The 17,350-nt window shown below is 41.0% G+C and overlaps 3 protein-coding genes across 5 annotated transcripts in view; 2 read left to right on the top strand and 1 right to left on the bottom strand.

Annotated features, from left to right (window-relative positions):
* The window catches only part of LOC129836225 (serine/threonine-protein phosphatase 2A 56 kDa regulatory subunit delta isoform-like), a 46,255-nt gene extending 38,963 nt beyond the window's left edge, over positions 1-7,292 (top strand). Inside the window, exons 11-17 of one of the 2 annotated variants that reach the window (XM_055902095.1) lie at positions 1,013-1,183; positions 1,445-1,572; positions 1,891-1,992; positions 2,171-2,243; positions 5,006-5,044; positions 5,167-5,307; positions 5,729-7,292. In XM_055902095.1, the coding sequence (XP_055758070.1) occupies positions 1,013-1,183; positions 1,445-1,572; positions 1,891-1,992; positions 2,171-2,243; positions 5,006-5,044; positions 5,167-5,307; positions 5,729-5,866 (792 nt within the window). In that variant the 3' untranslated portion in view covers positions 5,867-7,292. The remainder of the gene's footprint in view (positions 1-1,012; positions 1,184-1,444; positions 1,573-1,890; positions 1,993-2,170; positions 2,244-5,005; positions 5,045-5,166; positions 5,308-5,728) is intronic. The other variant, XM_055902097.1, reaches the window with a different exon arrangement.
* A 5,327-nt stretch (positions 7,293-12,619) lies between these two features.
* On the bottom strand, positions 12,620-15,115 carry LOC129836220 (male-enhanced antigen 1-like). Of its 2 annotated transcripts, none has more exons than XM_055902088.1 (4): positions 15,007-15,115; positions 13,565-13,881; positions 13,318-13,423; positions 12,620-13,142 (listed from the first exon to the last, which is right to left on the bottom strand). In XM_055902088.1, exons 2-4 carry the CDS (start codon positions 13,847-13,849, stop codon positions 12,979-12,981), a joined length of 555 nt encoding a protein of 184 aa, XP_055758063.1. In that variant the 5' UTR covers positions 13,850-13,881; positions 15,007-15,115; the 3' UTR covers positions 12,620-12,978. The 2 variants fall into 2 exon arrangements, with proteins under 2 accessions (XP_055758063.1, XP_055758064.1); XM_055902089.1 differs by having other exon boundaries at positions 13,565-13,877; positions 15,007-15,093.
* A 187-nt stretch (positions 15,116-15,302) lies between these two features.
* On the top strand, positions 15,303-16,924 carry dnph1 (2'-deoxynucleoside 5'-phosphate N-hydrolase 1). Its single transcript, XM_055902090.1, has 4 exons — positions 15,303-15,664; positions 15,886-15,957; positions 16,245-16,355; positions 16,543-16,924. The coding sequence occupies exons 1-4, from the start codon at positions 15,529-15,531 to the stop codon at positions 16,659-16,661; spliced, it is 438 nt and encodes a 145-aa protein (XP_055758065.1). The 5' UTR covers positions 15,303-15,528; the 3' UTR covers positions 16,662-16,924.
* Positions 16,925-17,350: the final 426 nt, after the last annotated feature.

Below are 17,350 nucleotides of genomic sequence, written 5' to 3'. Positions count from 1 at the left end.
CTTTATTTTTTTGAGCAGTGTATATTAATACTCATCACACAGTGAAAGGCGCCCTCTAGAGGAAGTTGCCGCCCCTATTTTGACGTAATTCCTGTCCTAGAGCGGAAATGCTTGGATTTGGTTCCACCTCAGAAGAATGACGTAGGCTCCTAATACATACATATTCATGAATTGGGGGTGGGAACGTCGTGGTGATTTCCACGTGGAGTGGAGAAACAACAACAAATAGGGCACTGACAGTCACTGAAGCTAGCTAGAATGCTAACCTTATCTAGCTAGCTAATTTTTTACTACACATATTCAAAAAATGAACCAGCTGGCTAGGCTATGGTTGGTTCTGGAGCTGAATTTGTCATAAGCATTAGAAATTGTTAGAAAGAATAAGATGAAACTCCGGCAATATGGATACCTATTGAACGGTTTGGGCTAGAGATGTATTTTTCAACGTTGTATTGGCCACGGTGAAAACCTTATGTTGGGCTGTTGATAAGCTTTTCTGCTGCGGTACGTCAAAGCCAAGTCAGCCCGTGCTCTTGGTTCTCACAGGTGAAGTGAAATGATAGGCTACAATGACTTTGCTCATGATGTACGCCGCAAATGATATCAACACCCTGAATGCATCGGACACTAAACACTAAAACACCAATACAAATGTAACGACAGCACAACAAAACAGATAAACAAGTTCCTTGAATAATTTTTCACGAGTGCCTTTTTCATTATAGGACAGACACTTGTGATTTCTAGCTGCACCAATCAAAGCAGTGGAGCGTGTAGTGGAGCAAAACTTTAGTGGTCAAAACCATTAATCTTGGTGCGACGGGGGAGTGGGGTTGCAAAATGCAATCATATCACGCAATTATACAATTTATTAATGGTTAGATAAAAAAAAAAAAATCCAAACTAGATAAAATATATGGATTATGAAAATGTTCAGTGGAGGTGCAAAAACATAGATTTTTGCTGTTGTGGGCGTTGAATGTTAATTTTGTGTTAATGATTTGACCCTGAGGTGATCATTGGCCTGCTGAAGTTCTGGCCTAAGACCCACAGCCCCAAAGAGGTGATGTTCCTCAACGAGCTGGAGGAGATCCTGGACGTCATCGAGCCCTCTGAGTTCGTCAAGATCATGGAGCCGCTGTTCAGACAGCTGGCCAAGTGTGTGTCCAGTCCACACTTCCAGGTACACTACGCCTGCCTCAAGCTCACTCACACTGCTGTGTTTACTCATTCTGCTTCACTGGCCCAAACATAACAGAATATAAAATTGCCTTCAGGAAGGAAAAATAACTTGTCATGTCAATTGAAAGTAATTAGTATTAGAATCGAGTGCGATATTCTGTCATGAACAGGAACTATACAATACCCACAATAGAAGAAGACCGCTTTGGTAGATGACAAGGGGTATATTGTCTCTGATTGCCTCCTGTGTTGTGCTCTCAAGGTGGCAGAGAGGGCGCTGTACTACTGGAACAACGAGTACATTATGAGCCTGATCAGCGACAACGCAGCCAAGATCCTCCCCATCATGTTCCCTGCTCTCTACAAGAACTCCAAGAGCCACTGGAACAAGTACGACCCCTGCAGCAAAGTCAATTGAAAGATCAATGCTCCTGCTGAACTTGCGTGCATCCAAAACAAGCCTGGCTATTAGGACCCTGGGTTCACATTTGAGAGAAGAAACCAATGAATTGTTGTAATGAAAAAAAAATACAATTTGCAATAGTGCAGAAATATTTTTCTCCCCCTGAAAATAGGACGCTGGATCCTTTTGAATATAATCCATCAAAACATTTGATGTACAACACTCTCTGAAATATGCATTTCAATGATTCATTGTATGTTAACTTGCACATATTACATTGTGTTACATGCCCTTCCTCTCTTCAGGACAATCCATGGGCTGATCTACAACGCCCTGAAGCTCTTCATGGAGATGAACCAGAAGCTGTTTGATGACTGCACCCAACAGTACAAGGCTGAGAAACAGAAGTGAGTTCACTGGGCATGTTCAAAGAGGACATCTGCACAGTCTTCTAGTAAATCAGCACCTTCCTTTATTCCCATCTGGAACTATTGATCCTCTCCCTCAAAGCACAGTAAAATGCCAAGCCAGCTGATTTCCTGGTTGGCTCCAACTCCGTAGTTTTTGTTGCTGATGTGTTTTCAGAGAGAAGTGCAAGCTGAAGGAGCGTGAGGAGGTCTGGCACAAGATAGAGGAGCTGGCCAAGCATAACCCACAGGTGATCCCTATGGCAGGATGTCAAAAACACCACTACCCTATCCCCTTGCATTGTGGAACATTCACATCACGTTATTCCAGGGAGTAGGCTCAGGAAATGAGACACTGCAATTTATTTCCATATACACATTTGTAGATGGACACTGCATAATTGGATTTGCCCCCAAAAAGTGTACTGTGTGTAGTATCAAATGAATGGTCCCTAACAACACACATCCTGTCTGTTGTTCTGATCCTGCAAATACAGGGTAACTGCCAAAATAATGGAAACGCTGAGGGATATAATGTATATTGAAAGTAGGTGCTTTCACACAAGCGTTGTTGCTGAGTTAATTAAGCAATTAGCATCCCATAATGCTTAGGGTCATGTATTTTGGAAAGAAGTAGAGTGTGCTCAACCAACGTAAGTCGAGGTGCAACCAAAAAATGGAATCGTCGTTGCAAAGGAAAAGGCGCAACACTCGCTCACCATAAAAATATTTGTTATTTAAGCAAGGTTAAAAGATAAATGTTTCGGCCTACAATGGCCTTCATCAGAATAATCACACTAAGGGAATGGACAAGTTCAAATAGGGCCTTCAAACTCGGTTTCTGTTCTATCTTAAAATAAATTGCACCCACCTGGTGTTCCAGGTCTAAATCAGTCCGGAGGGGGACAATGAAAACAAGCAGTGGCCACTGGCTTCGAGGTCCAGAGTTGAGTTTCAAGGCCCTATATCAGGGGTGTCAAACTCATTCCATGGAGGTCCTAGAGTGTCTGCGGATTTTTGACCTAGACAACCACGTGAGGGGAGTTATTTACTAATTAGTAGCCTTAATTCATCAATCAAGTACAAGGGAGGAGCGAAAACTTGCAGACACTCGGCCCTCTGTGGAATGTTTGACACGTGTGCCGTATATGTACTTGTCCATTCCCTTTGTGTGATTCTTCTGAAGGTTTTAATCTTTCTTAAATAAAACATGTTTTTAAAGGTGAGTCAGTGTTTTGCCTTTTTCTTTGCAGGCCTGTATTTTGGCCATTATTTTGGCTACCATGGCCCCATAGGATGACAATGCCCCCATCCACAGGGCACGAGTGGTCACTGAATGATTTGATGAGCATGAAAACAATGTAAACCATATGACATGGCCATCTCAATCACCAGATCTCAACCCAATTGAACACTTATAGGAGATTCTGGAGCAGCGCCTGAGGAAGTGTTTTCCACCACCATTAACAAAACGCCAAATTATGGAATTTCTCGTGGAAGAATGGTTTTGCATCCCTCCAATAGAGTTCCAGACACGTGTAGAATCTATGCCAAGGTGGATTGAAGCTGTTCTAAGTAGTGGTGGCCAAGCCCCTATTAAGACACTGTGTGTTGGCCTCCCTAGTGGCGCAGCAGTCTAACACCGTACCCAAACCGGCTGCGCGCAAATTGATTTTGTCCCCCCACACCAAACGCGATCCCGACACGCAGGTTGAAACATCAAAACAAACTCTGAACCAATTATATTAATTCAGGGAAAGGTCAAAAAGCATTAAACATTTATGGCAATCTAGCTAGCTAGCTTGCAGTTGATAGCTAATTTGTCCTATTTAGATAGCTTGCTGTTTCTAGCTAATGTGTCCTGGGATATAAACATTGAGTTGTTATTTTACCTGAAATGCACAAGGTCCTCTACTCCGACCATTAATCCACACATAAAACGGTCAACTGAATTGTTTCTAGTCATCTCTCCGCCTTCCAGGCTTTTTCTTCTTTGGACTTTATATAGCGATTGGCATCCAACTTTCTTAGTTACCACCACGACGACCGACCAAACTCAGTTCATCTTTCAATCACCCACGTGGGTATAACCAATAAGGAGATGGCATGTGGGTATCTGCTTCTGTAAACCAATGAGGAGATGGGAGAGGCATGACTTGCACCGCGTTAAGCGTCACAAATAGTACTGACTTCTATTTTAGCTTTTGGCAATGCAGATGCTTGTTGGCATGCGCGAGCAGTATGGGTGCAATAATTGAATAACATGTATGTTGAAATTTATTTTGCAACGCTCACGCACGTGATGCGAACGGTGCGGTCAGCATGTAATGACAGACCCAGGTTCGATGCCAGGCTGTGTTACAACCGGCGTGATCAGGAGTCCCATAGGGCGGCGTACAATTGGCCCAGCATCGTCCGGGGTAGGGGAGGGTTTGGTCGGGGGGGGGGGGGGCTTTACTTGGCTCATCGCGCTCTAGCGACTCCTTGTGGCGGGCCGGGGCACCTGCAGGCTGACTTCAGTCATCAGTTGAACAGTGTTTCCTCCGACACATTGGTGCATCTGGCTTCCGTGTTAAGCGGGTGGGTGTTAAGAAGCGCAGTTTGGCGGGTCATGTTTCAGAGGACGCATGTCTCGACCTTTGCCTCCCGAGCCCGTTGGAGAGTTGCAACGATGAGACAACATCGAAATTGGGGGGAAAAAGGGGGTAAAAAGCAACCGAAAGGGCGAGAAACTCCTCAGTCCTCAGCAATTATGTTGCTATGGTTGCGTGTGAAATTGTCTGCACATTAAGAGGTGTAGGCAGGGATCTTTGGGTTTTAAACAGGGTCATGCTTTAATTAATTAGACTTTGTAAAGTCCTTTTGTTCCAGACACATCTAATTATCACCGTTGATCATCTCTCATGACTGATTCCTAGCTCCAAGCGCCCAGGCACAAATAGCTGAAGTTTTAATTAAGAGGAATTGTGCTTCAGTGAATGTAGCCATGGTGTAACTTATACTTTCTCTGCAGGTTACCAACCTCCGACCTGGTCTGCACCCACAAGAAGAGGTCTGCCTCTTTTCTTACTGAATTCAATGGGCTGTCTGATGTTGCTCTTGGTACATTCGTGGGTGTATTTCACAGGCCGTATCTAGACCAGATACAACTAATTTGTGTCTGTAATCTTCCAGTACATGATGTACAATGAGAGTCCGGGAGGGGTGCCCTTGTACTCCATGGAGACGGAGACGCCAACTGCTGAGGACATTCAGCTGCTGAAGAAGACTGTCGAGACAGAGGCCACACAGGTACAACTACCAGCACACTCACAGGTACACTGCTCTGTCTAGTCTACATACGCCCACTTGCAGGCTGTTTTTCTAGCCTAATCACTTACTAACACACCTACTAATCAATGAATCGTCAAGGCCTTCATTTGTTGAATCACAGGTATGTCCTCACACCACCCGTATCACATACTGTATGCCCACCTGCAGGCTGTCGTTCAGGATAGTATTAATACACCTACCAACTAATCAATGAATTAAGAACAAACAGCACTGTTCTGTTGTTTCACATGTTTATTTCTTCTTTATTTCTTCTTTTAATCTTTCTATGTTTTTAAAGTTTAAACGTATTCCTCAACCAACTCATGTCAGTTTATGAATTCACCAGACCATGTCTGTCCATTCGAGACATTTCATTACTATATTGGATATGGTCTTGAACACTTTGTTCTATAAACTTCCATAGGGGATGAAGGACATCAAGAAAGACAAGGTGATGATCCGGCGGAAGTCGGAGCTGCCACAGGACGTGTACACTATAAAAGCCCTGGAGCAGCACAAGAGAGCGGAGGAGTACCTGACGGCCAACGAGGAGGCCCTCTGACCAGGGAGCAGTGGCACCCCCTACACCTAACCCCCCGTGTCGCATCCAACCAGTCACCTGCTTTACGCCCCCTCTTCTTCTCCGCTTCTTCTCCCCCTCCACTCCTTCATCTCTGCCGGAGATCCCCATCTGCAGAAAACCAGGGCTATCACAGAGACGGACAAGAACACACATATGCGCACATATAGGAACATACAGACCTACAATAGTTCCAGCTTGCACAAAAATACACACATACTTGCCTACAGTGGGCCGATCATTAGGTTGCACGAGGACAACAATAACACAACTGTAGTATTAAGTGTAAGCATCCGTGAAGCATGCTTCTTTGTTTCCTTTTTGGAACCCAGCATTACCTATAGAGGGCAGTAGATTGTGATTGATTCTCTTGCTAGCTTGCCTGGAGTGAGAGGGTGTGGGTAATCTGAATGGTTTGGTGGATGATGAGGCCATGCTTTAGTCTAGCTGGAAGTCTAGTGAAAGTAGTGGTTCTGCTCTGTAAAAACCCCTAGCTGTCAGGTCATGCCCAGGCAACATAGTAAATGTTGGGGAAGCCAAGTCTGTGACACAAAGCTTACAAGACAACTTAGTGCTGAGCTATTAACCAAAATGTTTTTTAAACAACTAATTGACCGATATCGGTTCTATTATTTGAATTCAATTTCTTTAGAATTTTTTCTGTAACTCAATGTGTAGTTTTTCTAGAGAAATCAGATCAAGCCCAAACTGTACGATATAGTAGGGAGTTGTAGTTGCCAACAGGCCAGTATTCTACATAGTTTAGCGCGGAAAATGTGGTAATTACCTACAAAGACCATAATTCACTCAAAATACATAATCTAAGTAATTGATAGTTGGTATTCAGCAGTCATAAAAGTATGCCTTATTTACTTTGAAGAACTATTAAAATATGAATTTTGCCAGACAGCATAGCTCTATAGGGATGAGATTATGACTTAGAATTAAATAATAAAGTAATCAAATAAAACAAATGTAATATACACAACTGAAATATTTTATTAAAGTAATGTGAATAAATGATGGTTAATAAGTGATAAGCAGCACTGGGCAGTCATTGCCATCATGGGACTTTTATTAATAATTTTATTTTGTGTTACAGCATTCAACCAACTAGTTCTGAGGATTAGTGCTTTTTTAGGTCGGTTCGATTATTAAAAAGTCATCACGGTTTTCAATTTTGGTTCCGATTATTTATTTAAATATTACATTCATTATGAAATAATGACATTGCAATGATTTTAGAGCTTCTTGATGGAAATTCCAAACATTAAATTGCCAAAATATTGAAAACATTCCAGTGTCTCTGTCAAGTCCACATTGGGTAGACATCAATAAACAATAGGACATTTCTATGAAATAATAAAATATTTCAGTTTTTATTTGATTACTTTATTATTTTTCATTCCTTAAAGCAGGGGTGTCAAACTCATTCCACGGAGGGCCTAGTGTCTGCAGGTTTTTGTTTTTTCCTTTCAGTAAAGCCCTAGACAACCAGGTGTGGGGATGTTAATTCATCAATCAAGTACAAGGGAGGAGCGAAAACCCGCAGACACTCGGCCCCCCGTGGAATGAGTTTGACACCTGTGCCTTAAAGTCATCATCTCATCTCTGCTCAGGCAGTAGCAGTCAGCCAGCCAGGCCATCTAGCGTTATCTATGTGCTCCCCATACCGTGCTGGTTTCAGTCATCCTATTTAGCTAGCATGCCTAAAGTATGCTTCAGAGCTGACTGGTAAAAAAAAATGTTTTACTAGTTCTTCAAAGTAGATAAGGCATACTTTCATGAACTGTCTCTGTCCCTCTCATTGTTTTGTTCTGTACATTCCTCTCTCTTAAAAGTGTATTCGTCCAGAGAGCTGTATATAATGACGAGATGCTCATGTCGCCACCCTAACAATGTAATTGTCCCAAAGGCGGGAAAGCAGGCGACAAGCTTTGGTTCAAAATATTGGGCAGATTTTGGCGACAGTGAAACCTTTCATTCCGCCTCTTCCTCTCTGATCCGTCTCTGTCCGAGCTGGGAAAAACAGGTGCAGTGGATTATGGTTATTGTAGTTAATTACCACGTTTCTGCAATGAAATAGGTTGAACATTTGCTTAAGGAAAACTACAACTCCCTTCATCCCAGCGTCCCACATAGTTCTTGACTTGAGTTCTCTCGTGAATGATTTGATTTCCCAAAGAGAAACGGTGCGTTGGGCTCACAAAGAACTGTAATTGAACTGATGCCGGTCAATTAGTTGTTCAATAACCGGAGAAAAAAAATGAAATGTTGGTTAATCGCTCAGCACAACAACCCACATAATGTAAAGAGCATTTAAACCGTGATTATTTTTTCATAACCAAACGGACCTCAAAAAGCACTAATCGTTCAGCACTACAATTTAGGCAAGGCAATTAAATAAAATGAGAGAGCACTAGGAATCAAGATGGCTGACTTTATCTTAATTTAATTATTTCCCGTATGTCAGTCTCTTCCATGAGACTGTTTTGCTCACGTTTTAGTACAGTAATTGTATCTTCGTCACCTCTTTTTGCATAGTAAAATCATGGCCTTTACACGTCTGTTGAATTGCATTCTCCCTGTTGATTAGTCATATGCTAATAACATGATTGTAATCCTGATGATTGGTTTATGTCAGAATCCATGAAAAAACAATCACTTAGTTCAGACCTAGCTGCTCACATGAATAAGTGTAGGTTTTGGTCTGTTTTTGACAGCGTTTTGTAGTTCACAAAACTGATATGGCTTTTCATATGTTAATCCCTAGCCGATCTTCTGAAAAGCACTTAAAGATACAAAACCGTGATATATTAGCAATTGTCCGTACAAGAGAATGAGTTTACAAATGTCTCAACTTGTAATTGAACTGTAAAATGTTTCTTGTATTTTTTATAATTAGAGGTGTATTTGAAAAACGAATCATGTCACTGTGTCAAAAAGAAACCCCCGAAAATAATTCCGTTAGATAGAATGTCAGGTTAATATTGTCCTCAAGAGGTTGGTCTTTAGGAAAAGCAACCATAAACTGGTGCAGAATTAGTCCATCCTTTTCTCCGTTTTCTCAAAGATAACCTTTTTGCACTGTCTACAGACTCTTGACTGCCATGATTGTTATCCCAACTCATCCATTCCTTCCATCAAATTCATGTTAATGTGTTTATTAATGTTTCTGGCCCAATGGTTAATGTCGCCTCAGCCTCTAATTATTCCTCTCTAGCCTTCTTCTTGCCTTTCTTTTTTTTTTTTTTTTTTGTGGATTTATACTGAACAAAAATATAAACGGAACATGCAACAATTTCAAAGATTTTACTGAATTACAGTTCATATAAGGAAATCAGTCAATTGAAATAAATTCATTAGGCCCGCTAATCTATGGATTTCACATGACTGGGAATACAGATATGCATCTATTAGTCACAGATACCTTTAAAAAAATGTAGGGGCGTGGATCAGAAAACCAGTCAGTATCGGTGTGACCGCCATTTGCCTCATGCAACGTGACACATCTCCTTCACATAGAGTTGATCAGGCTGTTGATTTGTGGATTGTGGAATGTTGTCCCACTCCTCTTTAATGGCTGTGCAAAGTTGCTGGAAATTGGCGGGAACTGGAACACGCTGTCGTACACATCAATCCAGAGCATCCCAAACATGCTCAATGGGTGACATTTTCAGGTGAGTATGCAGGCCATGGAAGAACTGGGACATTTTCAGCTTCCAGGACTTGTGTACAGATCCTTGCGACATGGGGCTGTGCATCATCATGCTGAAACTTGAGGTGATGGCAGCGGTTGAATGGCACGACAATGAGCCTCACGATCTATTCACAGTATCTCTGTGCATTCAAATTGCCATCGATAAAATGCAATTGTGTTCATTGTCCATAGCTTATGCCTGCACATACCTTAACCCCACCGCTACCATTGGGCACTCTGTTCACAACGTTGACATCAGCAAACCGCTCACACACACGATGCCATACACGTGGTCTGCGGTTGTGAGGCCGGTTGGATGTACTGCCAAATTCTCTAAAATGACTTGAGGCAGCTTATGGTAGAGACATTAACATTAAATTCTCTGGCAACAGCTCTGGTGAACATTCCTGCTGTCAGCATGCCAATTGCACGCTCCCTCAAAACTTGAGACATCTGTGACATTATGTGACACAACTGCACATTTTAGTGGCCTTTTATTGTCCCCAGCACAAGGTGAACCTGTGTAATGGTCTTGCTGTTTAATCAGCTTCTTGATATGCCACACCTTTCAGGTGGACGGATTATCTTGGCAAAGGAGAATGCTCACTAACAGAGATGTAAACAAATTTGTGCACAAAATTTGAGAGAAATAAGCTTTTTGTTAGAATGAAACAGTTCTGGGAACGTTTATTTCAGCTCATGAAACATGGGACTAATACTTTACACATTGCATTTATATTTTTGTTCAGTGTATGTTTCTTGAAAATGCTCCTCTGTTGAGTCAGCCTCATTGTAGAAAGGTAAGGGTTGTTTCAGTTCAAGTGTAGGGAATCTCTACAAAATATCCTATTTCGTTTTCTCTTCCTCCAAACCGGCTTGATTCAATAGGTCTCTGTCGTAGATTGTGTTCTATTGTTTTTTTCAAGCACTCAAGCAATATTTTTTTTGTTTAGGGAACAAACTCATGCACTTTGTTTTGTGCACTTCCATAAACAATTCATCCTCCTTAAAGGACTATCTACAGATGAAAAAAGATACTTGCTTCACTAATCAGGCACAATAATTATATTGGAAAAAGGAAAGCCTGCAGTTACCATTCCAAATATTTGTGTTACGGTATATTGTAATGTATATTGCTTAGGGTTGCAACCCCTTGTCCTGTAGGTTTATCCCATTTACCACTCCCCCCCTCTTGTTTCTTACCACTTGCTGTACGATGTCATAATTTCTTTGTAAGGGTCTCATCTATTGATTGAGCTTCCTGTCAATCACTCCAACAGTGGGGAACAACTCCCTCTATGGCTGCTGGGCAAAGTGACTCGTCATCTCACCCAGGCAATCTCTTGAACTGCATTGTTGGTTAAGGGCTTGTAAGCATTTCACAGTAAAGTCTACACCTGTTGTATTCCGCGCATGTGACAAATAAAATTTGATTTGCTTAGTGAAAGGTTGGCTGCCAATGTTTCCTCCCCTACAGTAATACTGTTAGAGCAGTCTTAATCCAAGCTATCTGGAGCTGTTTATCATCTCAATTTCCTTACATTTAAATCTGTTTATCCTTACACTTATATTTATCTTGTACTGTGCTCAGTTATCAAAGTAGCGATAACCTCTACACTCACCCTGCGTGGAACAAATCTCATCGGCTCAGATAGCAGACAAGATTTGGCAAATCCAAAGACCCATACTCTAAATTGTATTTTTCTGTTGAGGTTTGAAAAGGTTAGCTGTGCATGAGACGTTTCTATATAATTTAAAATATTAGTTCATAATAATAGAATGAATGTAACTGTTCTCTTACCTGACTGAACAAGGCACATACATTCCTGCTGACCATGCTTAAAAGTAATTGTTGAGACATTCCAGACTCGCTAAGAGGTAGCATTGTTACTGTACACTAAATGTCATTGCTGGGTGTCAAGTGATGACATGGAACTGTGCTTAGTTTGACCAGCAGCCACACGAACTGAAGATTACATTTTGAAACAAAGGGTCTTGCTCCACTCCCTCCTCCACTCTGTCCAGTTCTGACACTAATCTTAAATTGCCTTCCAGGTCATATGTACATAGGTTGTACTTTAATTAGTTAGAGCATTACATAATATGAAAATCATTTTGTACAGATGTTCATGTATGTACAGAAAAGAAAAAGGCAAAAAATAAAGTGGACATGTTTGACATCCATTGAGTTTGAAAATATGTTGCCCTCACACACAAAAAGTCAATATCCATCATCAATTGAACAGCAGTAGCTTAGTGTTTCTAGGGTCCAGAGGACCGCACATTTGTGTTTTTACCCTAACACTACACACCTGATTCCATTCATCAGAAACATGAGTGGAATCAGGTGTCTAAAATGTGCACCCCTTTGCGTCCCCAGGAAATTAACACATGTTACGAGACAGGGACATTTTCATTTCTTATGGATGCCCATATATATATATATATATATATATATATATATATATATATATATATATATATATATATATATATATATATATATATATATATATATATATATATATATATATATATATATATATATATATATATATATATATATATATATATATATATATATATATATATATATATATATATATATATATATATATATATATATATATATATATATATATATATATATATATATATATATATATATATATATATATATATATATATTATGCTCAACAAAGAATGATTAAACAGTATTGCAATATGGTAATCACCACCCAAAAATAACAAAGGCGATCTGGTGTTGGAAAGGTGGTTTGACTGTACACTGGAACGTTTCAGAAAGCTTAGGGTGGGGGAACTCCTAGTTCATGTAGAGGAGTATTTCTGTTCTCAAGGCCAATTGGCTGTACCTGTCATAACCATTGAGCCTCATTATACTTTAAACTGCGGTACACTGATTCAAGTTCTTCCTTCCAGAAGCAGTAAGAGTTTGCATGATCTGAGAGACAAATATACTATACTCATTAATTTGACCTCATTCACATTAAACTTTACAAATGACAAACACCAAGTAAAATGTTTACATTTTAGTCATTTAGTAGATGCTCTTATCAAGAATGACTTACAGGAGCAATTTGTTTTAAGTACCTTGCTCAAGGGCACATGGGCAGCTTTTTCGCCTAGTCTGCTTGGGGTTTGAACCAGCAACCTTTCAGTTACTAGCTACCTGCCGCCCTTAGAAGTAGTGAGTACCCAGAGGCTCCTATCAAACACATATTTAGGAGAGATATCTTAATCTAATAGGAATTGGGAATTGAGACACCTAGGACTCATGACCCGCTCAGAGGAGCTCAGCTCAGACTCCCCTGAGGTAAATGTGATGGTGAAATGCATGGCACAGTTAAAGACAGACTGTGGGAAGGATTCAGTCTTATTTGCGCTCTAGCATCAGGCCTCCAGAGCTTTGGCGAGTCTGGAGTGTCTGTTGGACCATGTCCTTCCATTGGTCGTCAGAGATCTCCTGAGCCCAGGTCGGGATAGCCAGAGAGGGCAGGGCCACTGCTGCCATGGTCCTCTTCACCAGCTCCACGTGGTCTTTAGGAGGAGTGGACATCAGTACAATGCATTACATTGAGAGTGAGCATGACATGGAGACTTAATAAGCAACACCATAAAGGAGTAGTAATAGCTATGGTCAGTTCTAAGGCTGTATGAGCGTCCCCTGTATGTTTGGGTACTGTGGATGAACTAAGCAAGACTGGATCCTCACCTTCATCCATGGGGATGGAGGCTGCGCTGCTCAGGGCAGAGGCTCCTTCTGGCTCCTCCTCATCACTGTCTAGGGGAGGGGGCTGGGGAAGATGTAAGCCCATTGACTGTGGAGGAATCAATTAAGTTTCATCAATGTCTCAACAAGCAATGACAACTGACATTTTACTGACTTTTGTCCAAATGATAAACACATGACACTGATTGAAATACTGCACAGATCATATTCAGAACATAGGGTTAGATACCTCTATTCTCTCCTGGACTTCATGCAGTTGCTCTGCTACTGGGGGCATATCCTCAGGCTGGTCCCCGGGTGCAGCATTTAGTCCATCAGGGTCCTGGTTTAGTGGCTGGTAATAGTAACCTCCATCATCCCCCTCCTCCTCATCTCCCACACCGCCCTCCTCCATGTCCTCTCCACTCCACTCCCCGCCCACTCCACCATCCGACGGCCGCTCCTGGCCCAGCTCCTCCTCAGAGTTTGGTAAGATTCTCTCAGGACCCATCTCGAATGCTATCTCCACTTCCATTCACGGACGCCGGACTCAGGCACAAGCCCTGGCTGGGGGAAGAGTGTGTTATTGAGAGGTAGAAATGGAATATCAACACAGCAGTTATATACCATACTTGCTGTCTACCTGTGGCTTATCTTTTTGCAATGGATGTTTATTATGGAACTAGGGACGTTTGGCTTGTATTAAAGTTTGTAACACACAAGTCATTGACCATTCTCTCTGCTACTGCATGGCGGGACTGATGCACTATCTGCATTGACCTTTTTACTCATTACATACGCTGCTACTGTTTTATCTATACTGTTGCCTAGTCACTTTATTCCTAGATATATGTACATTTCTTGCTCTATTACCTCGTAACCCTGCACTTCTCTACCTTTTTGCCCTTTGTGCTGTTGTCTGTGCCCAATAATGTGTGTACCATTTTTTGTGCTGCTACCATGTTGTCTTGCTACCATGTTGTCTTACTACCATGCTGTGTTTTCATGTGTTGCTGCAATGATATGTTTTCGTCTTAGGTCCCTCTTTATGTAGTGTTGTCTCTTGTCGTGATGTGTTTTGTCCTATATTTTTTATTTTTAATCCCAGCGCCCGTCCCTGCAGGAGACATGTTAATAGGCCGTCATTGTAAATAATACTTTATTCTTAACTGGTTTGCCTAGTTAAAAATCGACTCGGCACTTGTACCCCGTGTACATAGTCAAGTTATCGTTACTCATTGTGTATTTATTATTTTCGTTATTTATGTATTTTCTTTCTCTCTGCATTGTTGGAACGGCCCGTAACGGTAAGCACTTCACTGTTAGTAAACACCTGTTGTTTACGAAGAAAGTGACGAATAAAATATGACTTTCAAACGAGGTAACGTTAGCTAGCTAACTACATTGACACGAAGCGAATAATGCACGAACATGGAGACAGATATATAGTTTAGAGTAGTATATCTCCACCTACCTGTTGTTATCTAATAGCTAAATACTGATTTAGATAGCCTGCAAACTAACGACGTCAGCTAGCTACCGTTAGCAATTTAGCTAAACGACTAGCTAGCAAAATATATCGATACAGACTGCCCGATGAGGGACACACCCTATGCTTGAGGTGAGAGTATTATAAACCTTTTGAACATGTATATCGGCGTGTGTGTAACAATAACATCTAATTTCACTAACCTTGACAGTTATATTTTTCTCAATGTTTTGGCCCACCAAGTCACTGTCGACGTTCCTGTTCCTGTTCCTGTTCCTGTATATCAACGAAACGGAAATCGAGGCGGATTTGACGTATTCGCGTTTTGGCGCCAGCATGTGTGACACGAGATGGCGCCAAAAGGCGAAAGGACACGATGCATGGGCTAGCGCACTGCAGCTAATCACACACTTTGGGTCATCACTAGTTACCATAGCCACAAATGTATAAACCCCTCCCATTTCTGCGAAGAATCTTCTTAAAATGTAATTTAAAAATTAACCCTAACCGTAACTTAAACCTTAACCACATTGCTAACCTTGTGTCCTAACCTTAAATTAAGACAAAAAGCAACAACAAAAAATCATACATTTTTACGATATAAACTATTTTGACTTTGTGGCTGTGCTATCTAGTGGACACTGGATTTTTTTAAGGCATCATTTTCACTCGACTCAATCAAAACGTTTTCAGACACCTATAAGTTAGCGAGCTAAAAGAAAGCCATGCAAATTTACTTCTGTGGCAGTATTCGTGGAGGAAGACAGGATGTGGTTATTTATCAAAAAATTGTGCAGAAACTACAGAAATATGGAGAAGTTCTGACGGAGCACGTGAGTCTCTGTGATCTGTCAGAGAAAGGTGAGCCACGGTCTTTATCACAGACAGTGTCTGACACATCTGTTCTTTATTTCCCTATAAGAATTTGTACATTTGGCTACCAGCATGAGCTCAACTTGCTTGTCGTTTGCTGGACTGTTACGTTTTATAAAACGATTTTTTGGCATTGTTACTAGAATTTGTACTGTGGTGGTCATGAGCTTGTCAACATTTACTTGAACCTTGCATCTTGACTGTCCTAGGAGAGGTTGCTGTGCAGGACGGGGATAAACGTATCCATGACCGAGATATGGAATGGCTTATGATGTCTGATGGTGAGGAAGAGTCAGGATGAGTTTGCCTAGGTTGAAAATATTTAAACGTCTGTTGTCTTGTTTATAATATGTGCATCTACTCTGTCACTATTAATTGAAAGCGATTTATTTCAGAATAGCAAAGGTGTATAATGCTACTCCTACTGTATTTACATATTAGTCTTGTTCTTGCTAAAAAGTTACCCATTGCTGAAAGTTACTAATCTATACCCATGTTGCAAGACAAGTTAGTAGTGTTTGCTACAACACAATGTTTCCATCTAAACATTGCTCTTCTCTAATGTCAGTGATAATAGCTGAAGTGACACAGCCCTCTCTTGGAGTTGGGTATGAGCTGGGAAGGGCACTGGACATGCACAAGAAAATCCTCTGTCTTTTCCGGCCCTCCTCTGGAAAATGTAAGATTACAGTTTGACTTTGAGAGAAATTATCATAATACGTGTAATTGAATTCAATAACACATATCACAGCAAGCTTTAAACAATCCCACATTTGAGACAGTCACAACTTGATGTTGATTTGATCATATTCCAGTCTTTTAAACCTACTGACCTTGTATGATATGGCTTCTCTACCCATGTCCAGCACTGTCTGCCATGATCAGAGGGGCGGTTGACGGGTCCCTGTTCCAGGTGCGAGATTACAAAGAGGAGGAGGTGGAGGGCATCCTGGAAGAATACTTCAACGGACTCGTCAAAGTCTGAGATGCTCTAACTGCACATCTATGGTGCCTTCAAAAGTATAAGAAGAGATATGGTTATGATTCCCACTTTGCTAATCTACAAGTTTCTCAATTAAGGACCTATGTTTGTCAAAAATGGTTATGAATCCATTTTTGGGGAGAGATTTTATAGATATGACATGTTTTGAATACATTTTCTACATACACTGTAAGCAAATGTCTTGTCTTTTTACTGATTTCACATCAGTTTGTTGAAGGCTTATAAAGCTATATCATAAGGTCACATCCATGGTGCATATGCTGTTTTGTTAATTGTACTTTGCTTCATGAGGTAGATGCAGGTTCTTCTGTCCACTGGGTGTCACTGGCTCCCTTTAAAAACCAAGTAGGGCTCTTTTCATATAAAAATGATATCCTCTAATTGACAGATGGTTGACACATTGAGTTAGTGAGCTATTTCTCACTGATGCAACAAGAACGTGTGCTCTTAGTACTAGAGCAGGTGAATGAATGAGTTATATCTCTTTAAGTCAATCATAACACTTTCTCTTATACAGTATAACTCTTGGGTTCTATTTAGACTACTGCCTTATTGCGCTGTATGCCTATAAGGATATATGGTATAGTGGAGTGGTGCCAGCTTGACTTGAATGATAACAGGCGGCAGAGCTGTGGAAGGATGGCAGAGGCTGGTCTACACAGGCATACATT

The sequence above is a fragment of the Salvelinus fontinalis genome, chromosome 37 (assembly GCF_029448725.1).
Source record: "Salvelinus fontinalis isolate EN_2023a chromosome 37, ASM2944872v1, whole genome shotgun sequence".
NCBI classification, from domain to species: domain Eukaryota; kingdom Metazoa; phylum Chordata; class Actinopteri; order Salmoniformes; family Salmonidae; genus Salvelinus; species Salvelinus fontinalis.
Note: the sequence above shows the minus strand (reverse complement) of the source record. Positions and strands in the feature narration are given on the sequence as shown.

What these genes read in the sequence shown, in the direction of transcription:
- dnph1 (XM_055902090.1), top strand. Translation starts at nt 15,529, where the DNA reads ATGCAAATTTACTTCTGTGGCAGTATTCGTGGAGGAAGACAGGATGTG. An exon ending in ATGGCTTATGATGTCTGATG is followed by an intron (nt 15,958 to 16,244) that starts GTGAGGAAGAGT and finishes CTCTAATGTCAG; the next exon opens with TGATAATAGCTGAAGTGACA. An exon ending in CCGGCCCTCCTCTGGAAAAT is followed by an intron (nt 16,356 to 16,542) that starts GTAAGATTACAG and finishes ACCCATGTCCAG; the next exon opens with CACTGTCTGCCATGATCAGA.
- LOC129836220 (XM_055902088.1), bottom strand. Translation starts at nt 13,849, where the DNA reads ATGGAAGTGGAGATAGCATTCGAGATGGGTCCTGAGAGAATCTTACCA. An exon ending in AAGTCCAGGAGAGAATAGAG is followed by an intron (nt 13,424 to 13,564) that starts GTATCTAACCCT and finishes ATTCCTCCACAG; the next exon opens with TCAATGGGCTTACATCTTCC. An exon ending in CTCCATCCCCATGGATGAAG is followed by an intron (nt 13,143 to 13,317) that starts GTGAGGATCCAG and finishes CTCCTCCTAAAG; the next exon opens with ACCACGTGGAGCTGGTGAAG.